Genomic DNA, 16213 nt, shown 5'->3' with positions numbered 1-16213 from the left:
TTGCTATAATATTTGGGTCTCCCATCATACCCCCCCCCATTATGATGCTGGGCTAGTTTATCTGACAACTAAGTTGGGGGGGGACTATAGGTTATCTGAACACTAAGCTGGGGGGCGAAAAAACCGAATATTTATCCAATATTATATATATATAAAAGATATTTTCATTGAATTTAGTCTGCGGAGATGGAGACGGAGGTGGAGGCGGCGACGGAGGTGGAGGCGGAGACGGAGGTTGAGGCGCAGACGGAGGTGGAGGCGGAGACGGAGGTGGAGGCGGAGACGGAGTAGATCGGAGGCGGAGGGAAACAAATTCGGGAATCAGTTCAAAGAGCGCACAATACCAATTTCATTTAAACTCAAACATTTAAACTCTGTGAATCTGTTCATTTCCCGTTTTAGTAAGCTGCATGTTTTTGGCATATTCATTTCTTAATTCATTTGTCAATTCAAAACCGCCTTTTGAGTAGAGCATAATTATAGCATTGAGTGAGCATAGCATTGAGTAGAGCATAGCATTGAGTAGAGCATAGCATTGAATAGCGCGTATAAATAGATTTACATGTATCTGTCTATGCCTGAGTCATATGCAGAAAGCTGCAAACGCGCATCCTGCGCATATAATTACCCACTTAAAACGCATAATGCGCATATTATTACCCGCTTAAAAGGCATAATGCGCAGATAATTCGCCGTACAATAATCATGCTGGGCATAAGAATAACCGAGAAAAGATTTTATTTGTCCTGTAATTTACAATGAAATATCTAATATAGGCCATGAACAGTTAACTTGGAAGAGTAAAAAACATGATGGAGTTAAAAAGATTCAGTACTGATTTACACTTGAAGCTAGGTCCGGGTGGTTCCTTCAAGTCAGTTAAATTGTTCAAAAACTTATTCATAATTGACTACATTGAATAAATTACATTTAAAGAACACAATTTTAAATAAACATGGGCACTTTTTAAATGAGAAAAGCAACAATCTACCAGTTTTTTGAAGAAAAGATTAGCGGCCACTCAGCCTAAAATGCCTTTTATGTTTAATTTTATGATATGTGACCCTTGGATGTAACAAAGAGTTTATAAATTTGTTTTCAGTGCAAATTAATTAATCTTTATTTAATATAAATTTAATAGTGGAAATCGGCGTAACCAAAGAATGGTGGGAGGCAATTTTGCCTGATGAAGCCGTGTTTCAGAGGTGTTCAAAAACAATTTCGGTATAGGTTAATCATTCAGTTTACTATAATGAACCGATACTAGGACTAAAAAAATTTAGGTCTGATAAACCAATATTGGTACCTTAATTCGCTTTGTTGAAATTAAAGAAAAGTAAAACAACCGGTATTTGCATTTTTCATTCTACCAAAGCAAGATCCCAAAAATCAGTGAATTAGTTAAATAGTTGTCTAGGAAGGTGTGTAGCACTTTTTCGGTATATTTTATTTGCAGCTTCTTAAAGTTATTATTAAATCGAAGTCAAAATTGGCTAGGCTCAAATCGAAAATTGTTTTCGTTTTTATTTGCCACTTTTTATATAAAACGTTTTGTCTGAGTTCTCCTATTTTTCCCCACGATTTCCCTATTAGATATAAACGTGTTAATACTTTCAGTTAGATGTGCTATTCTGATAGCTTGTGATAAGAGTTTCAGAGTTTTATATATGTTTAGCTGAAATATTGAGGATTTTTCTTTTACGGTACGAATTTTTTTTATTTCTTCGAAACAGAAAAACTTTTCTGAGTAAATGTTTTTGGCGAAGATGCAATATTTCAATAACAATTTTATTTGCGGTACCATAAACAAGAAATCCGTACTGTAATCGTGGTGGCAAATATTGCTTATAAATTATTTCAAAACATTGTTTTGCAGATAACTCGTGTTTGATCAAAAATTGTATTGTGTTTGTTATTCTTTTAAACTAAATGTGACTATGAAAGCTAAACTTTTATCAATTTTAACAACTAAAACTTGGACTTTCTTAACTAATCTCCCATAATGGCTTCCCCTTTTTGGGATCAAAAATTTACTTAAAAACCAATCATTAGAAGGCAGCCATGGTCCTAAAAAATGGGAAAACTCTGAAACCTAGGAGCCGAGTTGAAAAAAGTACGCAAAAAAACTAATTCAAATTCATTGTTCAGAAAATACCAACAAGAAAGTAATTATCAGACCGAAAAATATTTACCTAAGTTTTTCAGCGATGATGTATACTCCGCGTCTTCGGACTTGCTATGAAATTATACAAATAAAAGATAAAAACAACCAGAAAAGAACAATGAGTACGTTGGACTCTCATTATGATCCAAGTTGGTGTTTTGTATATTCAATATAGAATCCAATTTTTTAATTGGCCCTCGTATTTAATTTTTTTTTGTTATTTTCCGCTAAATTCCAAACAATTTGTTTTCTTATACTAATGACAAGAGTTGTGATGAAAATTTTTCCTGAACAGGGTACATGATTCCCTATATTCCATATCTGTTGTTCATTTGATGATGTTAGTTTTTTAATCGTTTTTTATCCATAGCTTGTCGCTAAACGCTATACTTGTTTAATCCTGTTAATGCCAACTGCTTTCAATTTTCATATTTTGCTATTGTTGATTGGTTGTAAACCTTTCCTTAACTTTACGTTATTCTTACATTTAGAAATGGATTCTAATTTAGTACTCATTCAGTAATTGTAATCTCTGATTTCCAGTTTGGAATTTCAATCTTTCAAAACCTCATTTCATTTAACAGACAAATTCGAATTCCAAGTGGAAATCAAAATATAATAACTTAATGAATTCGCGCCGCGATATCACAATAATTTTGTAATCTCAAATTTAGTTAATCACGCCACAAAATAAATCAAAATTTAACTACGCTGTTTGCGTACGGCACTGAAATTCTGAAATTTTCTCGCTTGATGTTTGAAGTTGAGTTTATAGCAATTATGTTGCGGACGAGCACTCCTCTCATTAGTTGTTAAAAAAAGCATCGTCTTTCATTTTTGCTCAAGACGGATGAGCTGCAGTTGCATGTGCCTAAAAGGATAGATTGAAAATTATTGCATATCTGAAAATTAGTTTTAAAAACAAGTTGTGTTCAGTCTGCTAAGCAGAAAGATGCACGTTTTACATGAACAAAACAAATAATGGACGTTTTTAATTTTTTTCTGTTTTTTTTGGAAAAAAAACATATCAAAAAATCATTTTCCGCTCCTATATATTCTACTTCTTTGTTTTGAGTCACAATTTAGACGCAATTAATGTTCCTTAAAACAATTCGAGTACAAACTTGATCAACTTGATATCTAGAATAGCGTGTAGTATTTTTCTCAACGTTGTGAAGCGATACGAACTTTAATTTATCTTTTAATTTAAAAAACTTTCACGCTACCTAGAGGAGTTCGTTGTTCTATTGTTCTGAAGTTAGCTGCCATGCTTTTTTATCATTATTGTTAAAGACAAATTAGCTCAGAAATTCGCTGGTGCGTAATGCTTTAATACCTTAACCCAGATGAAATGTTTTTCAGGTGGATCACCAGTTGGACTTGCAAGGAGAAAAAACAATCTTCAACCGAACCTAAAGGTAAAAAGGTAGCATGCAAGCAGCATTCGAGAATGGGGGGGGGGGTGAAGGAGGACTGACTGATATTATTCTTCATATAGCGCCATTTGAAACTAAAGATTTCGTAAAAATTGTAACTAAGATCTTGAGCATACCGACAAAAACAATATCAACACGGGTCGCGTCTAATTGCTAGTCTTAATTCTAAACTGATTTGAGTTATAAGAGCATGGCATCTTTCGCAGGCAGTCGTCTTGTACATTCTGGCCACCCTGAATTCATATTTTGGCGGACGTGCAACCCGTTCAAGAAAAGGTCGTGTCATAAGTAGCCCGATTTTTCTGCTTGCCTAAATACAAAAATACAAAAAGTGATGATATCACTGCTAAGCATTGATTTAGCGTGGGAGATGAGTCATAACTGTGTCTGCGTTACTAAAAGACCTGATGGTATATAAGTTATATTTCCCTTATTTTTTAATAGCCGCGAAGCGATAGCTGAGGCTATTGTTGGCCATCTCTTGGTTTTTTTTACAATTCAAAGAATTTGAATTGTATAGGGGCACAGTCTTTTTTTCACAGATTTTCATGATTTTTGGAGTCAATTCGGAGTAGTGATTTTGGTCACGCCGAAACAGGAAGTGGAGCGAAAAAGCGAGTTGTTTTGCGGCGTGAATTTTTTTTTCACTCTAATTTTAAAGTAGAGTGAGAAAACGGTGCTTGAACAAAAACTCGCTTTCTCACTAGTGGTTTTTTTGTTCACATGCGGCAATTTCACTTCGAATTTCAATTTTTCAATTTTTTGGATCGGATTTTTTTTCTAAATGATTTTCCCAATCCATTCAAAGTTCATTCTAGGCCTATTTTTTGTTTGAACCAAATTTCTCTCTCTCTCTCTCTCGCTAGTTGTTTTTTGTTCGCATCGGCATTTTTAAAGTGATTTTGTTTTTTTCAATGTTTTTATTTGATTTTTTTTGGAAATGGTTTTCCCAATTCATTCACAGTCCCCGCTCTAGGTCTAATTTTTGTTTATTCAATGAGAATACTTAGAGTTGTACTTCAGGACTTGTCCTGCTATGTTTTTTTTTCGTCGTCACGATTTTTGTTACAACCTTATGATGTCACAATGTCTTCAAATCTGCTTTTTGTTCATTCGCTCATGCAATTTCAACTGAGGTGCGAGCGTGACGTTAGTTTTTTCTCTTACTAGAGCGAAATTTTTGTTCATTCGCGTGAAAAAATTTTTTGGTCAAACGTAATTTACCTCTCACAAAAGTGATTTCCTCACTATAAAATTGAATTTTCTTAACTTAAATTCGAAGAGATAGGGTCAAGTGAGAGTGTGCCACTCTATATGAAGGTTATTTGAGAGCATTGAATAGAAGTAGCATTAGGATAAACAAACTTTGAAAAAACATGACATCTCAGCATTTAAAAAATTAAAAAAATAGATCAAAAAAATTCCTTTTTTAAATGCTGAGATGTCATGTTTTTTCAAAATTTGTTTATCCTAATGCTACTTCTATTCAATGCTGTCAAATAACCTTCATATAGAGTGGCACACTCTCACTTGACCCTATCTCTTCGAATTAAAGTTAAGAAAAGTCAATTTTATAGTGAGGAAATCACTTTTGTGAGAGGTAAATTACGTTTGACCAAAAATTTTTTTCACGCGAATGAACCAAAACAAAAACGTAGCTGGCAGATTGCCAGAAAATAGCCGTAATAGCTTCGTAGATCTGCAGTGTCAAAAAGATAATTAAAAAAATAGATCAAAAAAATTCCTTATCTTTTTGACACTGCAGATCTACGAAGCTATTGCGGCTATTTTCTGGCAATCTGCCAGCTACGTTTTTGTTTTTGAATCAAAATTTTAATTATGTAATGTTTTGTTCTTAGCAAATGAAGAGCCGGAGTTGCAGAGCAAGCATTCCTCCCATCCACAGATACATTTTCTCCGAACAATAATATTTCCAAGCACACCTTCTCACAGAGCTCTGTCTTCCTTTTAAAAAACTTTCCTTCTTTTAACGTCCTCGTTGCTGCTTAAAAATTCTGATCCTGGCCATTTTTGTTTTGAAAAATTATTTGGTTAACATGTGTGTTATTTCTATAACCTATTTGATCTATTTTTGAACAACAACCCTAAATTTAATTGATCTTCCTCGCAATAACGTTTTAATAAACCGAAGCCATAGTAAAGATGTATCAAGAGAGTTAGCACCACAACTTAAGCTCTAAGAAAAAACAGAACTTCAATTCTTACCGTGTCACTCAGGTTAAGGCCTCCTCTTATGAAAAGACCATGCTCGACTAAAAATGCTATGAGAAAACCATGTTCCGCTCAAGCAGTTTATAAAGAAACTTTAGCTCGAACTATAACCCGGGCCCAGGTGTCAACACTAAAAAACTACACTCAACGCTCAACGCGCAAAATTAGATAAGATTCTCTGCGAATGAGTTGAATTTTTGTGCGATCCACGCTTGAGCGTAGATCTTATATAATTTTTCGTTGAGTATAGCATAGATCTTACAAAATATTGCGTTGAATTTAGCGTAGATCTTACAAAATATTGCGTTGAATTTAGCGTAGATCTTACATAATTTTGTGTTGAATTTAGCGTAGATCTTAAATGAACTGGTGATTCCGAGCGCAGATCTTAAATAAATTTGAGCTTCTAAGAGTAGATCTTACAAGTTTTAGCCTTTATTTTAGCGTTGATTTTACATAATTTTGCGTTGAATACCACGTAGATGGGATCTTTTCCGTTTTTGCCCTCGTAGTTTAGTGGGTTCATTTTGTTTGCAGCCCCCCAGACGTACGTGCAATTCTTTTACATTTATTTATTTTGTAATGACACGTGCGCTGCATCTGGATGCATAACGTAATGAGGATTATAAGATCTACGCTTAGAGTTGCAAAATTATGTAATATCTACGCACAAAAACGCACAATTCAACGCATTCCTTGCAAAATCAAAATTAAGTAAAAAAAGCGTGAATTTTCTCACTTGTCAACGCTGGTTACCGTTCATCTTACATGTTTTTGGCAAAGAAGTCTTTTGCACTATAAATAAGAGACTCTGCAAAAAAAGTTTTAAATTTTGTGTTAAAAATTCTGTAACAAAAGAACGACTAGCTAAAAAGGTGAAAATTTTGCTATCAATCATTTTTGTTCTAAAAACGCTCAGTTACGCTCAAAGCATCGGTTTAATATAACATATCAGTTTTCTTTTCTTCACTAATTCAATCGTCGTCGTCTTCCAAATCCAAGTCTTTCACAATCGCCCAGTCAACAAACTCCTCAAATAGGATAACACTGCTCGAATTCCAGTTCACTTTCTTGAATTCGGCATCAACATCGTCAATATTGCCGACCCATTCTTCCATTTTCTCAACTGCATCCACGAATTCTGTGTACGAAATTCGGTTGTCTTGATTCACGTCTACTCTGTTGAAGGCTACATAGTACTCGAAGTACTGAAACAATCAGTTATGTAATTCTACACTTTAAAGAAGCCAAGTTTTTACAATCTTGATGTTCAAGTGCAGATCAGCTTTCAATTGATGAATCTCCTCATTTTATTGGTCCCGATTTCGAGCTAGGATGGCTAAGATTTGTTCCTAACGACTGTTATTTTGTATTACCCTGCAATGCATAGGCTGTTTGTACAGTAGTGTGTTCCAATATAGCAATTTTTTACAAAAACGTGTAACAGTAAATAGTAAAACATGAGTAAAAATTTATAAAGTGGTTACATGTAAATGACCTGAATTTTCAATCCAATTATTACTAATGGTCATAATTTTTCGGTTTTTTTTTGCCTGTTGTTACTTTGCAATTTCGTTTTTTCGACTTCTTTTTTCCCGGATTTTTCATTTTAGCTACTTACGGAGCTAATCGTGCCTTTTACCGAACTATTGTCAATTGAAATTAGAATTTAGAAAAAAAAATAAACAACTAATTTCAATTGACAATAGTTCGGTAAGAGGACAAAATAGTTCGGTAAAAGGCCCGATTAGCTCCGTAAATAGCTAAAATAAAAAATCCGGGTAAAAAGAAGTCGACAAAACGAAATTGCTAAGTAACAACAGGCAAAAAAACGAAAAAGTATGACCATTATTGATAATTAGATTGAACATTCAGGTCATTTACATGTAACCACTTTCTAAATTTTTACTCATATTTTATTATGTTTTCTAAATTCTACTTAGCGCTTTTAAGTTTTAAAATCAATAAATTTTGCCTTCTATAGTTTTTTTAATCAATAGACCAACATACCATATTGAGCCACAGGCTAAATATTTACTTCAATTTTTTAATCAACTAAAGAAACTCGTAATCTGAAAATCTTTTATTAATAAACTGATTTGTGGTCAAAATATTATCGTATTCTGAGATAAGTTCCGTAATGTGAACAAAAAGAGATGATTTACATTTACCGTGGCATGCTCAAGAAAATTGATATCATTTTGAAAACCCAATTTTCTCTAAGTTTGTACACCAAACGTCTTCTTGCATTGACAACGAGCAGTCATGTATATCGTAACTAAAAGTCAAAAATTGTATTACAGAATTCGGTGTGTCTTTTAGCTGCTGGTCACCACTTTGAAGTAATTAAACTCGATGTGATGATCGGAGAAAACATGTGATTTCCGTTGTTTTTGCCTGAGAAGTTATCTCCATATAAAAATACGCTTAAATATATGACGTGTTTCGCACACAACTTACGTTTTGAAAGTTACGTTACCCATACATCGTCTTGAGGATAGTTTTTGTCCAAAACGATGTTTTCAGATGAATTTTGCATCTGTATCTTCATTGGTTTCCAAAGGAAAAAACCTTCAATTATTTTGCAATTTTTCAAGCAAATGCTTATTTTTCAAGCAAATTTGCGTTGCCAAAACCCTTTTTCAAGCAAATGCTTATTTTGTTTAATTTTCAAGCAAATGTTTACTTTTCAAGCAAAATTTTGTTGCCAAAAGTTTTTTCGATTTCAAGTTGAAAGGTTTTCATGACAATATGAGTTTGTTAGGTTTCTGCGATTAACTCTTTTGCGCAACCCAAAGTTTTTTCTCTTAAAACACAAAATTAATCATTTGCAAGAACGTTGTGTTTATTAGGGAATATATAATGTCGTTCGAAATATTTAATAATTTTGGCACCAATTATCTGTAGTTAGATGGAACTTATACTTGTAGTTAATTAATATTATACCTTGTTCAAAGCGTATTAGGGATTGTCAAATTGTTCTACGATATTACGATGAATTGTTATCTTGTACGATCTCGCTAGTTTCGTACCATTGAGTACCAATAGTTGCTTAATCTTGTTAGAAGTTTTAGTTGGAAGCTTATTAGGGAATGTGAGGACTAAGTTGTTACGAGGAATTGTTTTATCGTAAGAACTTGCCACTTTCGTACTAACGAGAGCCAATAGTTGCTTAATCTTTTAGTAAGAAACGTCATAGGGAATGTGAAATCGTACCAAGTTTGTACGAAGAATTTTTATCTTGTAAGAACTTGCAAGTTTCGTACTGCAGGGAGTAAGATCTTACAATTTCTTGTAAGTTTTAGCAAAAGTCTTACTAAGAATACTTATCTTGCAAGTTCTTGCAAGAAGCATAATTATCTTGTAAGTTCTGTTTGAAAATTTGTAAGGTCTTGAAAGATTGGTACTAAGGATACAGAATCTTGTAAGTTGACCTAGTAAGAATTAGTTCGAACCTTGCAACAAATATTCTTATTCCTGTATGACTCGGGGTGTATCGGAGGCATCAATGATATATCGCTAGAACTCGCGTTGTTAAGATTTTTGTCAATAAAGTTTCTCAGTCATACAGGGTCAGAACATGCTCTCATACACATCGTAGTGTTTTTCAATCCGTTTGAAATGTTTAGAATCGAAGTTTTTTTGTTTTCTCAGTCCGCGTACTTTCATCCGAGCTTTCAATAACAAATTATAGACGTTAACTAGAGTTGATAACTTTTTTTGCTTTAACCGCTTCTGGAATTATTGACAGAACTTACAGAATAAAATTACATATTTCGTCGACAACAAGTAGACAGAAAGTGCCTTATGATAGTCCCCAAGTTAACTTTTTTCAAAGCTGCCATATGATTACGTTTTCTTATGTTCTAAACTGTTCAATATGAAATACACCAGTTTCAACAGTCGCTCTACCTGTCTTAGTTTGGTCAGGAATACTCTGAACTCTTTCTTTCCAATGTACTCATCGTTTCCCCCAGCGTTAGAAGCTTTTGAGTCTTGAAAAGCCCTCAAGATGACTGATTTGCTGTCAAAGATTTGGTCCAGTTCTAACACATCGCGAATGCCTTTGTCGATTTCAGCCATTGCCATTTGACCATTTCCTAAACACGGAAGTTGTTGCTTTAACCGAATTAACTTTTTAAAAAATTTTAATACAAGCCACCACTCCGACCAAACAAAGTGGACCATTGATCCTTTTTACCTCTATAATTTTCAGAATTTAGACACGTGAAAAGGGGCCTCGCCGTGTCGGATATGACCTTAAATGGTCGATTATACTAATTGCTATATATTGTTCAAGAATTGATTATAGTAAATTATAATAAAACATTATAATTCGTATTATACTTTTCAATACTTGTCTCAAAATTAGGGTTAAGGACTCTGATCAGGGACTCTTGAAGAAGTAGAAGTGCTCCAAACTTCTCAAGAATAATGGTGGACAATCTACGAAATCTACGAAAGTCCATTTTGAGGCCAAAACCGTTACAAAGTTATCTTCTATTTTTTGATACTATACAGGGCTGATGCTTGGTTCATTGGCAGTCATCTACGCCCGAATTTCAGTCTTACACATTTACTGGAGCGGTTTTCATGAAGCCTTAAACTAGTCCCAACTTTTCAATGAGCAAGTTCTCGCCAACCACACATGAAAGGATGTTGAGGTCTTTCGTAACCCTTGTTTAATTAGGGAAAAGTTCAATACAATCTGTTCCAATACTCAACAGTAAGAAATTAAAGTTCATAGGGGCATAAAAACCTGTAACTGTTGGATTAAAAAATTAATATGGGAACAACAGTCTGCTTTAGGAAATTTCAAAATATACAGTTTTGAGTAAGTTGCACCATAAGTTTCCAAAATTAGCCCATCCACAGCTTTTCCAAAATTGGGTTTGAGCTCAACCCCAACTATTTTTCTCTAAGACTATGCGACGTTCACTACCCAAACCCCATTAGGGATTGTCAACTTCAAAAAAAAGATGCTCATAAATTTTTAGCTCATAAGATCAACTCTTGTAGAAATAGACAATGCAAATATCTAATAAACTTGGGTTAGGACATCACTCATTTGTCAACAGTGATGCTCAGGTAGTCAATTGCTCAGGTTAAATTTTCGAGAATTTTCAGAACACTGGATTTTTTGATTACTCGTTTGGCAAGCTCAGGAGATTGTAAAAATAATAATTTTAGTAATTTTGGTTCCTAGGTAATCGCAGCGGAACGGCAATGGGCCACAGCTGCCTGTTCTCAGCTTCCCTTTTTTTATTGCCCACATTTGAGACTGTTCTTATCATGAGCAACATTGCTTTTTTTCGGTTGCTATGACCCGCTATGTCTGAAACTTTGATCTGGTACCATCATTGCTGCCAACATTGGTCACGCTATTTCAACCTGAAGCTATGCTTAAGTAAGAGCTCATCCTCACAAAGACAGCATCACAGAGGCAGGGGATTGGACTCTCTACCATAGGCGTTCAAATCACACACCTTATCTCTTCGGCTGTCACGCCACCGCGGTTAATGATTGTATCTTAACCCCAGTGATTGTAGAATTTTTATCGTGTAAGATCTGATAAGATGCTGACTAATTTTTATTTTGTAAGATCTTATCAGATCTTACATGATAAAAATCCCTCTTATCAGATCTTACACGATAAAAACTCTGGTAAGAGGAATTTTTATCGTGTAAGATCTGATAAGACATCTTATAAGATAAACATTCCCCTTAACAGAATTTTTATCGTGTAAGATCTGATAAGACGGAATTTTTATCTTGTACGATCTGACATGACATGTTTTAATTTTTTCAATATATTCGTATAACGTAGTCAAGGTCCTAGGAATGTAAAAAAAGAATCGGTCAGCTAACCAATTATGAAACAAAAAAACGCTTGTTGATTCTGTTTTGGCGGAAGTTTTAGTGTGAGTCTTAACTGTGTACTATGGCTAAACTTAGCAGTCCAAGATAGTTTTGGTCTTTGAGATAAAAATTCGGCCAAGTTTGATAATCACCGCTTCGGAGAAAGCCCCTGCCAATCAAATAATCTCTTTTACAATATCTTATAAGTCTAACAAGACAGTATAAGATATTTTTCTCTTTGTTGCTCTGGCACTTAAGTGTTGCATGCTGTAGCTTTTCGGCTACTGCTTGAGAGCAACTCTGAATTGTCTTCAACATGAAGAATATACCATATTTCAGGAATTTATATAAGAGGAATTTTTATCGTGTAAGATCTTATAAGAGGAATTTTATCGTGTAAGATCTTATAAGAGGAATTTTAATCGTGTAAGATCTTATAAGAGGAATTTTTATCGTGTAAGATCTCATAAGAGGATTTTTTATCGTGTAAGATCTTATAAGAGGAATTTTTATCGTGTAAGATCTTATAAGAGGAGTTTTTATCGTATAAGATCTGATAAACGTCTTATCAGATCTGATAAGAAGATGCATCCCCTTACAGGCTATTAGCAAGATGGTTTTGTCAGAAATTTGTCAGATCTCACACGATAAAAATTCCACAATCACTGGGGAAATTACGCAAAAATTTGAAAAATGTAAATTATACAAACTTTTATAATTTATGAAGTACCTTTTGGACAGAAAGCAATTGGACATCTTACATTAATTGTTCATGTAAGCTGTGAATTCATGTTTCTACTAAACACAGATTTTATCGCACAGATAACTGAGAAAAAAGGAAAACTCTATAAACAGGCAGGTGTTCACAGAGCATGAAGCTTAAAAATTTACAAGAGCAAAATTTTCAACAGTTCGAAGATCTGAAATTTTTTTGACGTTGATCGCACCGTAGATTTCCGAAGTTAGGCACCTGGTATGAACCGACCTCTAATCAGACCATCTTTGAGTGAACACCTGCGCATCATGCACTTGAATTTCGTAATTGAAAAAGTTCTCAAAAGGTTGGACGGATGCGTGAAAATGTGTTCGTTCAGATGTAACTTCGGTCTTGCCAGTCATATATGATTACAAGTAATCTTACTTTCATCATACATATATCCCCTGTTATCATACATCTATGTTTCCGCTGGAGGTCAAAACATAACAGTATACTGGCAACAATTTCAATGGACCAGAGCAGAATCCCTCAAGATCTTAGATCGAATTCGTCGGAGGTTTGGACGCTGGAAACGGTCAGCGGGCAAGAGCCGCAAGAACGTCTCTTCACAGTCTTTTCAATCGGGGTGGTCTTAGGTCTGGTTTCGAGCTGGCAATAGTCTGAAAAGTAACTCTGAAAATGATCTCGGCAAGGATCGTAGAAAAGTTTGGATGATAGTTGAATTTAATAATCAGATGTCACTTTCGTCTGTTTTGGTCTGATCAGCAGAAGTGAGCGCAGACAAATTGGAGTGCGCAGAATTCTGCATTATCGAGTTTATTTCGTGTGCAATAATCCGATCCGATCGAAATGCGCATTATGGACCGTTGATTTGAGGACTAAGCAGAAAACAATTTCAGACAAAAATGGTCAATTTCTGAGACTATCACGTAAAAATTAAAACTACCAATTTCTGACTGACGAAGTTGAAAAAGTTTTCAAAGCTCGTTAAACAAGAATGAGGAGCCAGCTCAAGTGTACAATTGAAAGTTTAGTTTTTGAGGAGTAGGAGGAAATAATTAGACAAGTTATCTTACCGTTCACATCGAAATTTTTGAACATTTCTTTCCTTCTTTCCCTGTCCGCTTTGTTCCGGCCGAGGGGCAACTTCTCCCCAATATCATCCCAGTCAATGTCTTCCCAGGACGAACTATCCACTTGTCTAGCTTTACGTTCGTTGGCTCTTCCAACAACTTCGATGGTAAACAAAAACATCAAGCAAAAGAACTTTAAAAGATGATTTAAAACTGTCATCTTGTTCCGCAAAAAAAAACAACAAACTCAAAACAAACAAACCAGCTAGAATAAAGCAAGAGTGAAGCAATAAAAAGACTGCAGCAAATGAACTGTTAAAAAGTTATCTGCTTTGGTTCGCACAAGTTAGATCAAAATAAGGCAGACCTTCAAATTCACTTCATTCGTCTACCAATATCAGCGAACAAAAATTTGATACGCCTGAAAAAGTAAAACACGAATTGAGAATGCAACGGCCAAAAGAGGCCAAATTGTTAAAGTGCAGCTGACGTGCTGTTTTGTTTGTTCAGTGTTTGTTTGTTTATCACTGACAAAAAGCATTTGTAAGAAGTGAGAAGGAATGAAGTAAAAGAAACAGAAGTCTAAAATGAGCCCTAGTCATGGCAAATACTCTCTCATAGTTTATCTTTGAGAGGTCAAGCAAACTGAAAGAGTGTGAACTTATGATCTTCAAACGTCTACAAAGTCCTGTCTGAGAAAAAAGTTCGGCTATATTTTTTAAGGAAACTTGTAAATTAACAAGCACAGCATAACCGTTATGTTCAAAGCTTATTTCAAAAATATCAAATTACCAAACGTCACGGGTTGTGTGCTATTTTGTAAATATCAGGCTCCGACTGAGGATGTTCATGTGTACAACAAAGAGGTAGTTTATTAGTAAGAGGAGATATCATTAGTCATTTTTTGCAATAAGTCAAAATGGAAGTCATTCAAAGCTTATATTTAGAACCATTTTGGGTATCCAAAACTCTATTTGACGTCGCTAACTTAGTATAGATGAGAAGTTATCAATTCATTTGGTCATGCTAACGTACTCAATATTTCCTTTTGAGCAGAGAAAAAGATTTTTTGCATGTGAAACTCGGAGCAAGTTAAAATGCGTTCTTTTTATTGAAATGGCAGTGAAGCAGTTATCGATTGAAGAGCAACTTTGAACAGGTTTCTTAAAAACAATACGGTTGCTGATTGTTCACGTTAGTCAGATTTGCTTGATGAAAGTGTCACACGATATTCGGCAATCTAAAACAACTAATTATCACTTCCAAATTCCTACAACAGCCCTGGTTTTAACGGCTGCTCTCTTATTAGAGACAAAGAAAAATTTACATTACCAGTTGGTTTCTGTGGTTGCAAACATGTCCGGATATGACGTTTTTGCAGGCAATCTTTGTGAACTGTACTATCCGCTATCCTGTAGATCACCGTTGCATTACTCGATACTCAATTAGTCGCAGTAACTAATCGTTCAGCTTTTCTGTTCAACAACATGTTTCGCTCAGAAAATAAAGTAATCCAAATTAAAAAAGAGTAAACATTGTTTTGCTTGTAAAAAGAGTAAACATTAAAAAAGAGTAAAAAATGAATAAACATTGTCAAGTCAGCCAGTCAACCGATTGAACCCATTCATTTCTCTTGGGTTCTTTAGAGTTGGTCGCTCTCGTTTCAACGACCGCTGGGTTGTTGATACCGCTCACAAATTTCCACTGTGAAATGTGAGTTGTATCCAATATCACTGCTTCACGGTTGGCCAAAAGCAATTGTTGTTTACGATGGGAGCTGTGTATTCACTGCAAAACTGTATTTGAGCCTAATGAAAAACTGCAACTATTTAGCCACATTTCGTAGTCTTTGACTATATTTCTTGTTCCCTGACTATCCTGTTCATTCACCCCCACAACCATGACTGCTGCTCAAAATTTTTCTAGTGGTATAGAAAGGTGTCTCATCGGCGCTACTCTGCGTTTTCGACTGACATTTGCGGAGTGATTTGAATATTCTTTCGGCTGTTAACGTTGATAGGCCACTGCACAAATCGTGACCTCAGATACTACAACAAACACACAAAGACATGAAGTTCAGTTTTGTTCTTCGCTGAGCTGAAGTGTCTTCTATAGATGCATTTTTTAGGTAAAACTGAAATTTAATCCTTTGACATGAATACTGCTTTGTCACCATGTTCCCTTTCGTTGCCCTAATGTTTTCCACTCTTGGTTTAGAAGCCTTTGAGAAGTCATCTCATCTGAAAACTGAACGGATTTAACAATCAAATTGACCGAATCAAATCCTGAAATTTTTATTTACGGATTCTTCCCCGCGGTTATAAGTAATTCAACTGCTTGGTTGGTACCTCTGCACATATGAAGACTCAAGACTATCATCCTTAACGGTCTTCGTTCTCCACTTCCTTTTGTCTCGAGTTGATGATTGAACTCAGGTCTTCTGAGATTACTTTGGTAACTACGTTGTTGTTGAACATCCACCTCTTCAGTTCAAATCCATGTTACGAGCGAAGAGATTGTAACTGATTGAAGACTTGGATTTCTTTTTCATGGTTTTCTACCAATTTGCTTAAATGGTCCTCTACATATATTTTTTTTGCATTGCCTTTGCTATTATGGGACGCACTCCATCGTTGTCTATTCCCAATCGCCTGAGAGCGTAATTTGCAAAAATTGGAAAACGCTTAGCTTCAAATACTTGACGCTTATTATCCTGTTTTTGAATAGGTTT

General features: G+C 34.9%; 1 protein-coding gene across 1 annotated transcript; it reads right to left on the bottom strand.

Moving 5' to 3' along the window:
* Positions 1 to 6644: 6644 nt before the first annotated feature.
* Positions 6645 to 13815, bottom strand: LOC142341031 (flagellar calcium-binding protein-like). The gene is made up of 3 exons (XM_075391860.1): positions 13486 to 13815; positions 9745 to 9932; positions 6645 to 7040 (listed from the first exon to the last, which is right to left on the bottom strand). Exons 1-3 carry the CDS (start codon positions 13700 to 13702, stop codon positions 6807 to 6809), a joined length of 639 nt encoding a protein of 212 aa, XP_075247975.1. The 5' UTR covers positions 13703 to 13815; the 3' UTR covers positions 6645 to 6806.
* Positions 13816 to 16213: the final 2398 nt, after the last annotated feature.

Source organism: Convolutriloba macropyga, chromosome 6 (genome assembly GCF_964194025.1).
Source record: "Convolutriloba macropyga chromosome 6, txConMacr16.3, whole genome shotgun sequence".
Classification (NCBI taxonomy): domain Eukaryota; kingdom Metazoa; phylum Xenacoelomorpha; order Acoela; family Convolutidae; genus Convolutriloba; species Convolutriloba macropyga.
The sequence above is the reverse complement of the archived record's forward strand: the minus strand, read 5'-3'. Positions and strand labels throughout refer to the sequence as shown.